Source organism: Trachemys scripta, chromosome 6 (assembly GCF_013100865.1).
Source record: "Trachemys scripta elegans isolate TJP31775 chromosome 6, CAS_Tse_1.0, whole genome shotgun sequence".
NCBI classification, from domain to species: domain Eukaryota; kingdom Metazoa; phylum Chordata; order Testudines; family Emydidae; genus Trachemys; species Trachemys scripta.
In genome coordinates, this window is record NC_048303.1 from 42532409 (window position 1) to 42550085 (window position 17677).

General features: G+C 43.0%; 1 protein-coding gene across 1 annotated transcript; it reads left to right on the top strand.

The window, feature by feature from the left end:
* The first annotated feature begins 2020 nt into the window (after positions 1-2020).
* Positions 2021-9977, top strand: OTP (orthopedia homeobox). The gene is made up of 3 exons (XM_034774936.1): positions 2021-2182; positions 2926-3335; positions 9447-9977. Exons 1-3 carry the CDS (start codon positions 2146-2148, stop codon positions 9975-9977), a joined length of 978 nt encoding a protein of 325 aa, XP_034630827.1. The 5' UTR covers positions 2021-2145.
* The last annotated feature ends 7700 nt before the right edge of the window (positions 9978-17677 follow it).

Below are 17677 nucleotides of genomic sequence, written 5' to 3' on the forward strand. Positions count from 1 at the left end.
GTCTCCTTTGGCATGTCTGCGACTGCAGGTATCTTCTCACTTTGCTTCGGTTCTCGTCGCGCTACTTGTTACAACCTGGGGTTGCTTGGGGAAGGGGGTTTGCTCCCAGGGTTTTCACCCCAGACGGGGGCCCTCTTTTTCGCTGGCGTAAAAATAAAATAGATTTAAAAGCAAAATTAAAAACAAACAGACAAACTAACCAACCACACACCGCGATTTGCTCTCCCACTAAAGTGGGGCCCGGCTCTGTCTCTGAGCCAAGCTATTCCTGTGGTGCTGTGCAGGGACCGAGATGCACCCAAGAGCCGGCCGTCTCTAAAGCTGAATTGAATCAATGTAACCAAGGATCTGAACAGGGGAGAAAAGGGAACAAAACTGCCCTACATCGCGGTCGGCCGCTTCCTTTGTCTCCTTGTTCAGTCACTGCCGAAACCCACCACATCTGAGCTGCAAACAAAATCACTCTTGCATCTGTTCGCATGCAGCATTTACAATGTTTTGTGTAAGTCAATTGGGTGGCGAACAAAAAAAGCCATTTGCGCTGTATTATTTAACACAGACTTCACTGGGCTCCCTTTTTGTGGAAGCTTTATTTGCACTAAATGAATAATCTTAATTGCATCACTATTGAATTAAAAATCAATGTTAATCAAGTTGGAAGTAGTAAATATCAGTTTTCATTGTGCCTGGGTAGAGGGTATTTTTCTTGTTTTGCAAATAAAAATGCAAGTCAAATAACTTTAAAAGGGCATTATGTTCTGCTACAAATACAATTGAAACGGATTGTTTAGGAGCGGATCAGAAATGGTACAGAATTTTGCACTTAATTTCCTCAGTTATCATTTACAATAAGAACCTCTTGGCTTGACAGCCAAGTCTAAACAGTAGTAAATTAGTACAAATTTATACTGATTTTACTCTAATAATCGTAATAAAAGCTTATAGATTTGGCACTAATTACATAAATGCCTAATGATCTTGAAAATTACTCTGGTTAGAAATATATTACTAATCTAAACTTTGTTGTTGGCTGGCTTTGAAAAATCAGAACATTAGAAATGGTTCGCTTCACTTGTGCAAAGCACTTTAAATTGTTCAAGTAGTTTAACATAGTCAAGAGGAAAATAAAAAGCATTTAACTTTATTTACCGCCTTAAACTGAGTTTGTAGACAAGCTTAGAAACTTTAACCCAAAATGTTGAAGGGCTTTGCAATCTCAGTGCAATGTTTTCTCTTTCACACAAACATTTAGCCCTGGCGAGAAGCGCCTCCAGATAGATCACCTTTGGGGGATGGGCGGACGGGACATGAGAGAGCAAAACAGAGCGTGTGTAAGTTTCACTAGGAACTCGGATCACTTTATTCCTCGTTGTCTTTCAGCCCTCAAGAATGGCGGGAATAAACGATTTACGCTGTATTATAAACGATTAACTGGAGTTCTCCCACTACCTGCCACTGCCCCGCAAAGATACTGAAACTCACAGCCGAGCTGTAGCGTGAAAGTTAACACACAAAGCAGAAGCCAACCCCAAACCGGGAGTGAGGAAACCCCCTGGTCCGGGAGAGCCTGCTAGCCAGGCTCCCAAGCGGGGCCGTGCACGCTCCTTAGGCACAACCCTGCATTGTGCTTGGGTTGGAAGGCGCCGCGAGACACCAGCTCAGGCCTTCGCACAGGGGCAGATCTGAGCCGGGGCAGCGGTAAAGTCGCTCTGGCCAGGAGAAGGAACAGAATTACAAACGGGCAGCGGGAGAAAAACAAGCGAGCGAGGGAGACACAGCGAGAAAGCCCAGCCCGACAGCCCCGGGCTGCGGCTGCTGCCGCCTGGGGGGATGCGGGGCTGCTGGTGCTGAGGCTGCAGGCGGGCGGGCGGGCGGGCGGAGTGGGGACTCGCCGGGCTCGCTGACATTTGCAGCCTGCCCTCCTGATTGGTCCCTTCGCCGAGCTGCTCACGGGTTCATTGAAGTGTTAAGCACCTCCCCGTCTCTCTAAAGGACATTATAATGCAAGAGACCCCCTTTTTAACCACACACCGAATTTTCTTTCATTTAGGCGATCTATATATATCTATATCTTATATCTATTTTAAATAACTTAAAACCGCTAAAATTTGGGGGGGAACAGCCTTCGCCCTGGAGCGGTGCGCGATGCTGTCTCACGCCGACCTCCTGGACGCCCGACTCGGTGAGTTTCCCCCCCCCAGCATCTTTCTCGCCCCCCGGCAGCCGCGAAGGAAGAAGCCAGAGCAGGAAATTGACAATTTGTTCCTTGTTTTACCTTAATGCGCTCTAAATGGGCTAATTTCTTTAAAAGTAATTGTGCTGTATTAAAGTTTAATTTGATTTAACAGCGTCTTTTAGAAAAAAAAAGTCTCTGGGATATGTAGATCCAGCCCCAATTGTGGACATGTCGTGTCTCTTTCCCGCCCCAGATCTCCCCCTTTTAGGGCAGATTATCCCAATCTTTGTGATTTTGAGGCTTTTATTAATTTTAATTTAAAACGGGACAAAATCGGATTGAGTTGGTCCAGATCGGTCAGGGAGGCGAAGCCACCTGCGAGGAGGCTGGTTGGGTTTGTCAGCCGCGCCAGCAAACAAAATACCTCCCCGCCCCACAGTTCCTGGGGAGGCCCCGCCGGGTCAGGCCCCACAGATCAGCCCGAGCCGGCGATTGGCGCAGGAGGAAGCGCTGGAAAGTTTCCTGCCTGCTGAAGTTGAGTGTGTGAGGCGGCGCGCGAGGGCCGGGGTAGCCGGCCTAGGGCTGTGGTGGTGGGCGAACGAAGGGGGCTGCGGGGGCTCCATGGCTGGGGCTCGCCCCTTAGCAAACTTGGTGCGCCGGCCGCTGGCGCTGCTGGATACAAGTGGGGGCCGCGCGGGGGCCGCCTACCTGGCTGCAGAGGAGTGACCGCAGCTGCTTTGCCTCCGCAGGAATGAAAGATGCAGCCGAGCTGCTGGGACACCGGGAGGCGGTGAAGTGCCGGCTGGGCGTAGGGGGCTCTGACCCGGGAGGGCACCCGGGAGACATGGCTCCCAACTCGGACACGGTGGAAGGGGCCACCCTCCTGCCCGGGGAGGACATCACCACGGTGGGCTCCAACCCGGCCTCCTTGGCAGTCAGCGCCAAAGACCCCGACAAGCAGCAGGGGCAGCCGGGCGGGCAGAACCCCAATCAAACGGGACAGCAGCAGGGACAGCAGAAACAGAAACGGCACCGGACCCGCTTCACCCCGGCGCAGCTTAACGAGCTGGAAAGGAGCTTCGCCAAGACCCATTACCCAGACATCTTCATGAGGGAAGAGCTGGCCCTGAGGATCGGCCTCACCGAGTCCCGGGTCCAGGTATGAGCAGTTGCTTCCGTACCCAAACCTCCCGGATCCCTCAGTCACCCACCCCCCGAGCGTCCTGCACTCACTACCTGTAACCACCACACCTCGCAGGGCTCCTGCCCCTCAGCTCTCTTTTGTGTTCACATCCCTCCTTCAGGCTTTCCCTTGTGGGCTTCACAGAGAACAGGCTGGGTTGTAATTTCCTGATCATACGGTCTAGAGAGACAGCTCAAATGATCACCGCCTAATCCATAACATAAATAATAATAAACCCACCCAGAGCCAGCGCTTGGTGACCAGCCTTTTACAAAATATGCCTAACAAAATTACATTTGAAGCCGCCAGGAATTTTTTAAACACCCATCTGGTGTAAGAAAGGGATTATCGGCATCAATGTGAATGCAACAGTTGAATATCAGCTATTAAACAGCCCACATATTTCTGCACAAATGACTGAGCCAATCCCCGTTAGGGAGAAAAAAAATCATTAGCAGTGTGTAGTGCGTGGCATAGTTCTGCGTAGTAAAATGGGATGTTTTCTGAGCTGATTGTGAACACCCTCACACTTTACAATTGATCTCTGAACGAACGATCGATCGATCCATCGATCGATCAGAAAGAGACCCCAAAACAAACAAAATCAACGACAGATCAAGTATTTGCTGTAACTAGCTTTCTGTTTAATTTTTAATACTCGTAGTTGAGCTTCCTGTTTACTAATGATCATGTGAAATATTACCAGCGAGCTAAAATAATTTCAAAGTGTAATGTAAATCTGAAGTGGCGTTTTCTTGGATTTGGGGGAAATGTTGAATTCCAGTGGAAAGCGGCATTGAACACTAAAAAAGCGATTGCAAATTCAGAGACTGTTCAATTACTCACATGTTTGTGTCTCCTGAAATGTTTACAATAAGCGTATGCTCCTAATATGTTCCTGCTTCTTTTATCATTGTTAGCACTGAATTGGTTGAACTCTGAATCTAATTTAGTAGTGTAAGCTGTCCAAGGTCCTGAAGATCTCCCATTGAAATCTGCGGCAATGTTTTCCCTTTATGCCAGATTGCCTGAAATATTTCATAGTTCAAAAACCCTTCTATACATATGAATCGAATTTTAGCAATATGTTACATTTTTAATTGTTTGTTAAAAAGGAATTTCTGTGAGCACAACATTTTGAGTTTAAGTTTCTTTAATACTTGCTTTAAAATACGGAGGAATCACTGAAGACAGCAGTAGAACTAAGTATATCAAGAAGATTGTCTTCACATTATTTTATTATATATATTTTTGACATACAGCAAACAGTTTATTCAAATAATTTTAGGCAGAAATTAAAAGTAGGCGAGAGGGATAAAAACAACAGACTATAACAAATAACGCTTTTAAACCTAAACTTTTGTTCTGGGAAATTTTGTGTGAGACTCTTAGACGAATTACGAACATTGAAAAATACTTTAACGACATGTGGTCTGGTGATACTATGAACGCATTTTCACTTTAACAGTGTTCCTCTCCAAAAATTCTCACGGTAAGCCAAGTCCTCATGCACCAAAAAAAAAAAAAAAAAATAAAAAATAAAAAAAAATTAGAAAATAAAAAAAAATACAAAAGATATTTAAAAATCTAAATGAACGTTTCATAACCAGAAACTGATTGTGTTCGTTTAACAGAACACACACACACATTTGTTTTAAAAAGTAAAACAATTGTATAAAACCGACACATGATGATAATTAGTTTAAATTAAAATAGAAATTAGATTCACAAATAAAATATAACTGGACAACTGCCTTTATGAAAAAAGAAAACGTGGACGATTAAACTTTATTGGGTTTCCCAAAGGTTAATGATACCAATTTCAATATTAGGAGTGTGGTAAATGAAGTAAAATATAAAATATATAATGGAAATAGTTATTTTCCAAAAGCACATCAGAGAAATACGTCGGAAGAAAGATAACGTGTTTTAATGGCCTCAGCATAATCCTGAACGAACGATAATAGCACAAGACTGCTGATAAAAACAGTTTAATAGAGTGGCAATTTAAATATTTTTTGCAATAATGTTCTGCAGTTTAAAAAGTAATCAGATCAACATAACCTTCTTAATTAACACTTCAAAATGATTAACATGTAATGTAATGCAAAAATAATTTATGTAAAATGTATTTACTTCACAATTCACTGTATCATTGCTCCTTGACCAAATTTAAATTAAATAGTAATTGGTTTATGTTCTTATATGAGTACTTCATAGTATTCTTTATAGTTAACAGATTGCCTACACATTCCTCGCAGTATGTGGGGCACCACACTGACTAAGAAATGATCTAAACAGTTAATTTATAGCGGCTGTATGTATTTTATATGTTTTAAATGCTAGAATAAATTACCTCTTTCCTCATTTTAGAGCTATATTTAATGTATATTATACATCTAAATAATTATTAAAGGACTAGTGCTTATAAGGGAACCCAATTCCATGTCTGATATCGCTCTGCTTTTCAGGCTTGTGTAATAAAACCATTTTTTTATAGCATGCCATTATTAGAAACCAATTTCAGAATTATTTATAACCTGGAATGGCTTATTAACCAGCAATGCGAGAATCATGCAAATTACGCGATCAAATGCAATATAATAAGCATAATCATTAGTCTCTAGCATGGATTAATTAACTTTCAATATTTTATTTACATAAAAACCAAATCAGTGAAATAACTTCTGCACAGTCAGCCTTGCCTTTCAATATTTTATACGAACAAAAATAATGTGCTGTAATTCCATTGACCGTATCCTCCACAATGGTCCTGTCACCTGCCACATCTTAATAGAGGACAAGCTGAGAGTATTTTCTAGTTTTCTAATGGAATGAGAAATTGCATTTTCTTCCTCTCCCAGCACTATTAAAGTGTAATGAATTCGGCCCAGAGTTCACGGCTGGCTGATCGAAATGAACCTGAGATCTGAGCTTTAATACAGCTCTCCAGATTTCCTACCAAATCTTCACATTAATCATCCGCTAGATTCCAATGAGATCTTCATAAAGGTTTGGCTCTTGAAAAAAAAAAGTAATATTCTCTCCTCTTCTCTCTCTATTTCTAACACATTTATTGCTGGGGAATTAAACGGACTATATATTTTAAAATACATTTACAGTATGTCTATATTACTGTAACAGCAGATATCAAAGTAGATTTTTAGCTTCCAACCTCCATTAGATTCTCACTGTTGTATTAATAATTTTCAGGGGCTAGTTGCATTTTAAACATACTCCAGAGTTGCCCAATGCCTGTGGTTAATATATTTCCAGAGTTGTCATGTGTGCATTTTCAAAATCTCCCTCAGGTTTTCTCCACGTTTTAATCTGTCATGCACTAGTTTTCAACTGGAAACATTCACATTTTAAAAGCATATGCACTATAGCTATGAACTGAGGCGATCAGACCTGATGGAGATTCTTTACAACACCAGTAAACCATGAAACATAAAAAGATTTTGTAGCCGCAATTTAACTATTAACCCTAAAACATAATTGAACACGATTTTTCGATTATTCATATAACATTTAGGTCCTTAACAGCTGTTCATTTCCGTTAATGGCCGACCATATTTCTCAGTCTAAGTATATAATATTAAACGATAAACTCCAGCAGGTTCTAGGATCTAGAATAGTAATAATCGGGAATTCAGAGTGGATTCGCTGATTTCCCCTCTTACAACATCCCAGTATTTTCCTTTGACAATGCAATGAAACCTGTCAGTCTATTCATTCCAATATTATCACTTTGAATCAAAGAATCTGGTTACTAAAAACATCTGACTCAAAAAAAAATCCAACAAACAACAGCACGCAGGTCGGGTTTGAGTGCTGCTTGCTAATGGTGCAGCCACCAAGCGTCAGTGGTGAACAATTCGGAGTTAACGTAAGAAAATTATGTTCCAATCACATAGACGCTTTTATAAGAATTCAGACGCTACCTCAAGCAGGGTCAGGAACACAGGACCGATGCTTCCTTATTTATTTATTTTTTAGCCCGGCGTATTTTACACAAATTCGCCTCGTTATGAGTGAAGGTGGCTGCAGACAGCTCAATCCTGGGACAGAGACATTGATCCCTTTCATTATATAAATTCCTGCAGCTTTATTAATCAGTCACACGGCAACTTGCGGGGCTACAGCGGAGCTGTACACAGAGCACAACACCAGGAGAGACAATGCAAGGGGATAAAGGCTAGGGAGGGAGACAATAAAAACCATGTCAGGTGGGGAAGGGAGCGGAGCGAGACTTGGGGAGGGACGAGGGAGTAAACCTAGTGCTCTAAATAGCTTTCCTGTAAAAGAATCGCCTATGTGCTATTTCAATGGAATTGAAATCTATATTACAAAACCATTCCGAATAGTTCAATTGTAGTGCGTGTGGGAGGGATTTTTGGCTGTGCAATAAGTAATGAATTATCTGACTAAGACAGACGCTGATCCTAGGTAAGCAGTGTCACATTCTGGGCTCTGATTTTTATAGAACATTTGTAAAATTCCCCAAAATATAGACCAGGTCATTTGAATCAGGCCAAATCACGTTCCACTGACTCCCAGTGAGTAAAACCAGCCGGATTTGGCCTGATTAATAAACAAAACACTGGGTTAAATGGCTGAATGGAGAATGAATAAGTGTAAAGCGCAGGTGTCACTATCAGGTATCAGTTCACCAGCGGGATGAAGGAGATGAAAACCCAGTTGATTAACTAGCACATCAAAATGAGTATCTAAAAATGTTAAGAGATTATTACCATGGCAACACAGTTTAGACAATGATCTAATAGAAAACTTCTATTGCATCTTCTTTATTTTGACATTTGTAGACAAATAGCCTAAAAGATCAGAGATTCTCTTTGCCACTTATTAAGAAGTAAAATGTAAGTCCCCTAAGTAAGTTTGAAGTGTATTTAATCAGTCAAATATAGCTCATTGCAAAAGAGACTTGGGTTTGTCAAAGCAAAATTAAATGTTATTGACAACTAGTATAAGAAAGCTTTGAACTTAGCCTCCATTCATTTGCAACGTCGGAAAGATACATTTACTTTCACTCCACAGATGAGAAGAACCTGGCTCTTGAGAAGGAGATAAGGCCCTCAGGCTCAAACTTCTGTCATTCTCTGCATACAGTAGATCTGAGAGCTAATACAGCTCAGGGCAACTGGAAATAGATCCCCCATACCAAAGAAACATTAAACAAAGATCCATTTGAATCCGGCATATGCATGTGGAATTCTATATTTAAATCCTTAAGCACCAACCATTATTGGTGCAAATGCAGGTTATCATGGCTACACAAACCAGAAGGTGACTCAATTGTACAGACTTTGCTATTCCAAAGTATACTATTATCAGATCTATTTTGCTTACAACTAAACTATTTTTCTTGGTGCAAACTGTGTGTTGTGTCTTTGAGGAGTCAAAATAAGGAAGTCTTTTTCCAAGTTTTAAATCCCGTTTATACTTTTAGTAGAAAGAGGGAGTATTTATGCCTATGTGGTGTAGGTTGTACATACATATACAGATGGGCAAGTGGTTAACACATACTGGGTAGGATGTGGGAATGATGTATATAAGGAAGTATCGATCTCGGATATATTTCTTATGTCTGCATATATACTTAAGACTTAGTCCTGCGTTGAGTGCAGGGGTCTGGACTAGATGACCTGCTGAGGTCCCTTCCAGTCCTACACTTCTATGATTCTACCCACCTCTATGCAGCCATATGGATATATAAGGGATATATTATATACATAATTTCCACAGACCAAGCACTATACAGTGTAGATACAGCCTCTAGATTTGATTGCATCCTTTTGCCCCACCCTTCCTGTCACTTTTCTTCTTAGATTAGCCAGCGCCTTCCTGTGGGCTTGCCCCGCGCCCAGCCCAACGGGCCTCACCCTCTCAGGTGGCCGGTGTGGGATCTCGTGCCGGGCTGTGTGTGTGGGATCCCGGGGAAGGCAGGCACAGACCGGGGCCTGGGCAGCTCTCCCCGCCGGTGGCTCTTTGCGGGCCGCGGCCCTGCCCCGCGGCGCACGGTCCCTAACCAGCCTCTCTCGCTCTCTCCCCACCCGTGTCCGGCAGGTCTGGTTCCAGAACCGGCGGGCCAAGTGGAAGAAGCGCAAGAAGACCACGAACGTGTTCCGGGCGCCGGGCACGCTGCTGCCCACGCCGGGCCTGCCGCAGTTCCCCTCGGCCGCCGCGGCCGCCGCCGCCGCCATGGGCGACAGCCTGTGCTCCTTCCACGCCAACGACACGCGCTGGGCCGCGGCCGCCATGCCGGGCGTGTCGCAGCTGCCGCTGCCGCCGGCGCTGGGCCGCCAGCAGGCCATGGCGCAGTCGCTGTCCCAGTGCAGCCTGGCGGCCGGGCCGCCGCCCAACTCCATGGGCCTGTCCAACAGCCTGGCGGGCTCCAACGGCGCCGGCCTGCAGTCGCACCTCTACCAGCCCGCCTTCCCCGGCATGGTGCCCGCCTCGCTGCCCGGCCCCAGCAACGTGACGGGCTCGCCGCAGCTCTGCAGCTCCCCGGACAGCAGCGACGTGTGGCGGGGAACCAGCATCGCCTCCCTCCGCCGCAAAGCGCTGGAGCACACAGTCTCCATGAGCTTCACCTAATGGCAGCGCCGCCTGCCCCCCGCGCCCGGCCGCCGCCCTCCCCCCCCCCCCCCCCCCGCGGATCGCGTCCCTCTCCCCCCCCAGACTTACTTACCAGGGAGTCGACTCAGGATCTGAAATCAGACACCAATGGACTGGTTTGTGGGCAGAGAAACACCCCCCGCCCTCCCCTCACACGCCCCCAGCCCCCAGGCCTGTGTTCCCGGGAGGAGACACAACAACCAGGGCCTTGTGTCTTCACATCAACACACGAAAGGACATTGGGCTTTTGGGATCTCGTTTTAATTTGTCCCTTGTCTCCCTTCCCCACCCACGCACCCATCTATTGGGCTTTGCCAAGAGATCCATTTTTTTTTAAAGCACAACAACAACAACCCCAACAACAAATATTGCAGGGCTTTTTGGTCAGAAGTTTTCCTAACGGGCAGCACTGGCTTTGGGGGGGCTGGGCAGATTAATGAAGTGATGAGAGATATCAAGAGGAAATTGAACCCATTTTGATAAAGGGTTTATAAGTGAGAGCAAAAATCAAAGTCATGTTTCCTTTTGTAAAAAGTGTGAGGGGGGGGGGGGAAGCACTTCCCTTTTCTGGATCTTTGATTTCTTGATCGATTTAGTTGCAAACCTGTCACCTTTTTTATTTTTATTTTGTTGCTATTGTCTCTATTGCATCTTCTGCTGTTGCCACTGGCCCTTGCAACTCAGCGGCAAGGGCCTGGTGCACATGGACAGTCTCTCTCGCCAACCCTGCCAAACTTTGTACAGAGAACACAATCAGCTCTTTTCTGCATGTGCTGGTCCAATCCAATCCCGGAGAACAGATGCTCTTTGGAAGAATGAACAAACAATGTGAAATAGGATGTTTTGTGTAGATAAAGCATTCTTGTTACATACTGGTCGGTTTGTGATCTGTTTTAACTTATTGTCTGTGCTTATTTATTGAATTTTGGGTTTCTTAATAAATGTTTGAGCTAATATAAAGCATATTATTTGACTTTTCCGGACAAGTTTATAACAAGTTAATGTAAATGGATAAATAAAATCATTTTCAGTATGTGATATGAAGAATTATGGGTTTTGGTGTGGCGTGTGAGATAAAAGCGGTCTCTTAACCCACAGGAAAAAAAAGATCCCCGTTAATTTAAAATTCAATGATTTTGGGAATGATTTGCTTGCTTGAACTTTGCATTGAAGTATTTCATTTATTACAATTTTAATACTTCATGATTAATAAACTTTTGTTGATCTTTGTGAGTAATTGACATTTCAACTCCAAGAAACGGAAAGTTACGTTACAAATAACACAGTGGGGGCTGGGGGTGGTGGGGGGGGGGGGGGAGAGAGAGAGAGAGAGAGAGACGAGAAGTAAGCGATAAGGTGTGCTAAAGCCCGATTGGTATGAGAGCCTAGGATGGGAAGATGTGAGCCAGCGCCAAGGACACACAAACCCAATGCCTATGTGCATGGGACAGGGCACGAAATTACGACATTAACAGGTCTCAGACCCAGACAGCAAGACACTTTCTTACTGATCCGTTTCAGATAATGTGTGTTGGGGCCACATAGGGTTAAGTAGAATAAATAGTTAAGCACGGAGCGAATCCTGCAACCAGCGCGAAGACGGGAGGTTTGCCTGTGGGTAGAACGTGCCACATCCTTTGATTTTCAGACAAAAAGGAATTAATAGTTTCGACAGCTAAATAAAACGGCTAATGTGGGCACGAAGTCTTGGGGTTCGGTGAAGGGATGGCTGGACGGTGGTGGCGGGTCTCACCTCCCCCGGCCGGAAAAGGTTGTAGGAAGGAGAAATGAAATTGGAGGCGAGATCTTCTTGCCACAAGTGAAATGAGTGCACTCCTGGCACTTGGCTAATCGCACGGAAGAGAAACCGCGCCATTTACTTCTGTGCAAACTTTGACTTAGGAAAAGTACAGGATGTTGTCAAGCATCATACAGTGATTTTTTTAAATGTGATTCACTACGATCGTTTCCTCCTGTACATCAATTACACACCTCTTAATTACACACCGGAGAGTGCCCAACGCATAGTCAGCCGCAGAAGGGTCCTTGCTTGCTCCAAAGTGCATATTACACATGTATATTTAATTTAAAAGAGAAATAAAAGGAGGATAAATTACTGACGCTCCAGAGCAGGAGTGAGTCTACTGGAGGGACACAGGGCAACGGCCCCGCGCCCCGTGGCAAAATCTTGCTACCCTAGATGTCAAGCCAGTTAAGCTATCATCTGAGTGGTGGCTCTCCAGGGCACAACATGCGCAACATGTTACTCGCGTGTTTCGCCGTGATCAACGTTCACATACGGTACTAGGGCCTGGGGTAAACCTGAGCAAACGGAACACGCTGCGCCATCGGTGTCCTACAGCATCCCCCAGCCTTAGGCAAGAGACTTGTCCTCCATTGGCCACCCCACATCATAATGTCCTAAGAGCGCCACTGCCCTCGGGCAGCGATTACACGCCAAGATGTGATGGAGTTTTCTCCTCCTTTTAAATGGGCTTTTTCAATTATAAAGAATCGTTTGCGTTGAAGTCCTGCTCCAGTGCAGTCAGTGGGAATTTTGCCATTCACAGAGGGAGCAGGATGTGGCCAGGCCCTTGGCATTTCTGATTAATTAGGCTTATCGAGATGAAAATCCAGACGTAGTGGATATCGAAGAATGCTTTTTAATAAGAGCTCGGTAGCCTCAGGCAGTATCGCCATAGGCGCCCTTTTCTGGATTAAAAGCGGGTGGTTGGGCATGCTCAACACAGTACAGTACTCGGTCGTTTTGTTTTTGCCACATCCCAGCACCTACCATGTCTCAACGTCCATTTAGGAGATCAATGTAAACCTCACGCCGTTTCTTCCAAAGTGCATGGAAGGTTGTTTACAAGCATGTTAATTTTACAACTTCTTTATACTGCTGTAAGCAAGACAGCTTTATGATGTAGGAATCAGGAATGTAATAAAATGTTCTATACAAGATCTCCAAAAATATGTGCTTTTTAATGGGATGAGAAAATGTGTTCTCCAGCTTGGAGGGAGGGGGCGAGAAGACACAATCCAAAAGGTCCAACTCTTGCCACTAATGGAAAATTACAAATCTGTGGCAGATGTCTTACAAAGATCCTTCCATTTAATGATCTTTCTGAAATATAAACCATTTTCTCCATATTCTAATGAAAACGTTGTTCTAGATATGACCCAAGCTTTTTGTCCTTATCCAATTTTGATATAATATTTGTTTCCATGGCAATAGATCTTCATGTTATGAGTCCTGAAGATTTTTGAAGTTATATATACAGATAGCGCTAGCTGAAGCTTTGCAACATAAAATGTTTAAGATGATGTACTTACATATTTAACAGGGATGAAAAGAAGGGAAGTGCAAATTTCAGTCATACAGTTTACAGGCTGCAAGTGAGTGATTTTATTCCCAGACATCTCTCACACTTGATATTGAAATATAAAAATTAAACAACATGACCATTTTTACATACCACCAGCAACAACCTTGCTTCATTCAAATGAACTCACTGGTGCTGGAACTAGGGTGCTGGGGGTGCTGTCGCACCACCTGGCTTGAAGTAGCAATAACAACCCAAATACATGGCTTCTATCTCCAGCATCCCCACTATAAAAATTCTTCCAGCACCACTGAATAAAATGGTCAGAAAAGTGACTGAATTCTATACATATAGAACAGGAACATTTATGATGAATAATAATTAGTCTATTATATACTAAGTAGCTAATACAGCATATTGGGGATTGTACAAACTAGTCTTATTTGCCCACCTTAAATGTGATTTAGCTTTGATCAGTCAGTCATCCACCGAGGCTCTTAACAGATTCAGATATTCAGTTATGGATTCATTTCCATACTAGGGTACATCTAAGCAGGTTTACTTCCCTTTATATAACAGCACATCTAATGTCTAAGGTACGTATATACATACTGTTAATGCAGCTGAATCTTTCATTTACTTTTTTGATTAAATGCTTTGACATTGTCTTCCACCCCTCAAATCCAACTGGAAGGCAGCACTGGCTCTGCTGGAGATTGTATCTACTGAGCAATAATTAACAGTTGAGGAAGTTTGGGCAAGTTACGGTATCTGGTAACATGTAGTACAGTCTATTATTGCTCTAGCAGCAATGATCCCTGCTCCTGGAAAAGAAAATGTGTTTTAATTTGTGTTGTGGACTTTAAATTTTCATTTTCAGAATAAAAAACTCAGAACATGAAAATGTATCTTACAGTAATGGAGGTATGGCAGTTAACCTGTCAGCTGAAAGTATGTAACCTTCCTCTTCTCCTTTTCATGACAAAGGTAATCTCATCTGAGGGCATTTATGTGAAGAAATAACAGCATGGCACGGTGAAACCACTGGCTCATTAATCCTGGCATCTACTTCCTACAGGGTTTCTTGATTAGTTAGATTCATTCATAGGGTATTTCTGAGTTTTTGATTTGTCACCATTGGCTAGGTTCACTGAGTTCAGGCTAAATTGAGCCAGAAGCAATGTTTATTAGTAATTTTGTAATACAGACTACCCTAATAATTCAGCACAAATATCTCATCTGAAACATATCAGTTCGCCCTAACACCTAATGCAGGTTGCAGCTGTGTTCAGTGGGAATTGAAAGAACACAAGTGATTGGGCATGTATTTTCTAAATTATTAATATGAGGGCTAATAGCTAACCCATCTTAATTTCCAATGCAGGAATTAAGATCCAGTTTTAAAAAGTAAGCACTGACATAAAGGGGATCACCTCCTGTTTGGCATTGACTCAAATCAGTTCAGATCCAGCAGTACAGCAAATGTGACCGATTTAGCATTTCAGCTTTTTTGAAGAAAAAAAAAAAGAAGATAGGAAAAACAAAAACCTCTTTGTTGTCTAATGTGTCAGAAACATGAAAAATGTAAAACACATACAATATTGTAAAAGGAATAGAAAGAGAAATCTCAATAAGCTATACCTTTGCAATGTCACAGATCTCTCAATCTGTTCAACAGCTATGATGAAATTACATTTGAAATATATAAAAAGAGAGAACAAATGAAGGCCCTGATTCTGCAAATATTGAAACATCTGCTTAACTATAAGTATTTGAGTAGTCCCATTGATCTACGTAAGTGGTTGCTGGATGGGGACCCAAGGGAAGGTCTGCTCACAAACTTATACACCCCTTTCACCAATCCAGTTTCCTAAAATGACCACATCTAGCCAATTATATTCTGAAATAAGAATGTTGACACACAGACTTGCATGGAAATAACACAGATTATAGTTTGGATATTTTGCTGCATGTTTGTGTGTAGCCAGCCTGTACTATAGATAAAATCCAGGGTCCAAATGCTAATTGATCAAAGGCACACACCAGAAAACCCACAGAGAAAACCAATGACTGTAGAGGCACTATTCCTATGAGTAAGGTGAGCAGGATTTAGTCAGTGCAGCACACAGTGGCTCCCTGGGGCACACACCGCCTATTGTTCAGGAGAGTGGTTCTACCACAGATTAAAAACTGGGGCAGAGGGTGGAGACCATTGCATTAATTTTGAACCAAACTGAAGGGGATATCAACAGGAGAATAGCAATAGGAATCAGAGGGGCTGAACAGGCCCAGAATCTGCTGAAGAGGTCAATGAGCATGATCCATGAGTGGATAAATCATTATTATTTTATGTAGATAGTGATCAGAGTGTGCACTGACACCCCCAGCTTTGCATTGGCCCCACTCACAAGTCTTGGTGAAGTTTACTTCTTCTCCTAGCAGGAATAGATTGCATGGGGGAGGTCTTCAGGCTGCTCACAGCTAAAGCATGGCACATACAATGGCTCCTTTGACTTCCACCTGGGATATTGTATAACAGTATGAGTGGGAGGTTGCTGCTCTTATTTGCCAGTCAATTGTCTCTGCCTCAGGCCATATTTGATGTTTAAAAGCGTTGTTTTCCTTTTATGTTGCTTCTTTCAGCAACACTTGTGCTCAAAAAAATAATTCAGAATGAAAGCAATGCTTTTCAAGCTTTGAAATCAGCTATGGGGATTCGCTACTCAGGAGGAGGAAATCCAAGACAGCAACACAGGATTTGCCATTCCACATTACACTGTTGTTCCATATAGTTTGGCATTCTGCCTTCAAAGGAAAAATGGGGGGGGGGGAATAAACCCCATAATTCACCTAATTGTGGAGTGCTGGACATGAGAGTGAAATTCCTTCCTGAGCCCCACAGGCAATCAGTGTCTGTCTTGAAGCATGAGATTTGATTAGACTTCTCTTGCATAGCTGGAAATGTCATTAGCAATCAGAATAGTATATCTAGTTCTTTGTCCAAAACGAACCGCAGGATTTGTCTCAATGACCTCCTGTGGCAGTGAATTCCACAGGTTGACAATGCACCCAGTGAGGACATATTTCCTTTTATAGGTTCCAATTTACTGCCCTTCAATGTAATATAGGTGGCAGTTTTGCATCCCTGTGGCTTCTTTATAAACTTTTAAGGTTCATTTTGTGTTAAATCGCCAAAGAAATATTTCAGAATAAAAAGCAAACACACCAAATATAGTAGAAATATAATAAATAATAGAAATACTAAAAACATCACCACGACCACATTTCAAGGTAGCTGTGCTCATTATTTTGTAATCAGAGTATGTCTTAGATACTCTAAGCATGACACTTTGGCCTCCTGCCTTACATCATACCTGAGGCAAGATGCTATTTGACTATATTGCTATCCTTCTCTATGTTATTGCTTCCAAGGAATCTAGTTCTACCACCTTTACTCACAATTAGTGCCCCATTCTGGGTCCAATCCTGCTCCTACTCAATCAATGCCAAAATTCCCACTGAATTCAATGGTGAAGGATTAGGCCATCTGTGAGTAGTCCCACTAAAATCAATGGATTGCTCAGCTTAAGTCAATGCGACAGAATTTAGCCTCTAATAAGCAAATTTACAAGGCTATTATTGATTGGAGGGTTTTGGTGACATCATAAACCATGAGAGGAGAGCTTAAGTCTTCTGTTCTCAGAAACCCAGGGTTGCATAACCCTGTTGCAATGATGTGTGTGCACAAATTCTGGATTTGTCCAGGTGCGTCTAATATTTGTGCTCATGAGTCAGGCTCACAGAAATATCTACACACACCTAACTTTAAAATAAGATTTAAAAAGCTACAAGAAAACTTCTTTCCCTGTCCCTTAAAATATAAAAACAATGTAATAATCTATAGTACAATATGCCACTTTCATGCAATATAGATTTACATTTATAAATGGAGTGACATGATTCAAATATTGCTCACCTTTACTCATAAAAGTAGCCTTATTGAAGTCAATAGGATGCCTTGTGTGTGTAAGTTGCTGCTCAGGATGTGGACTAATATATATATAACTAAGGGGATCAGTCATGCTTGTAAGGGGCAGACCTTCATGGGGATGGGTTGGAGCAGGGTCCCCTGGAAGACGCATTAGGAAGCATTCTGCAAAGAATGCCTCATCAAGCTCCATGGTACATAAAGGCAGCCTGCTTTCTCCTACACCCCTTTGGAGGGTGCAATTTGTTCCCTTCCCTGCATGGCCAATAAGACTGTATGTAGGGCAAAGCCATGGCTGTGCCTCCTTCCTACCACCTTGGGTTGCAGACAGGGAGCAAACCCTGTGCTCAGAGGAACATAGTGAT

Bases quoted from the DNA above. Each gene is read 5' to 3' on its own strand.
- OTP (XM_034774936.1), top strand. From the start codon at position 2,146: ATGCTGTCTCACGCCGACCTCCTGGACGCCCGACTCG. The intron at 2,183-2,925 runs GTGAGTTTCCCC...TTGCCTCCGCAG, and splicing joins CCTCCTGGACGCCCGACTCG to GAATGAAAGATGCAGCCGAG. The intron at 3,336-9,446 runs GTATGAGCAGTT...CGTGTCCGGCAG, and splicing joins TCACCGAGTCCCGGGTCCAG to GTCTGGTTCCAGAACCGGCG.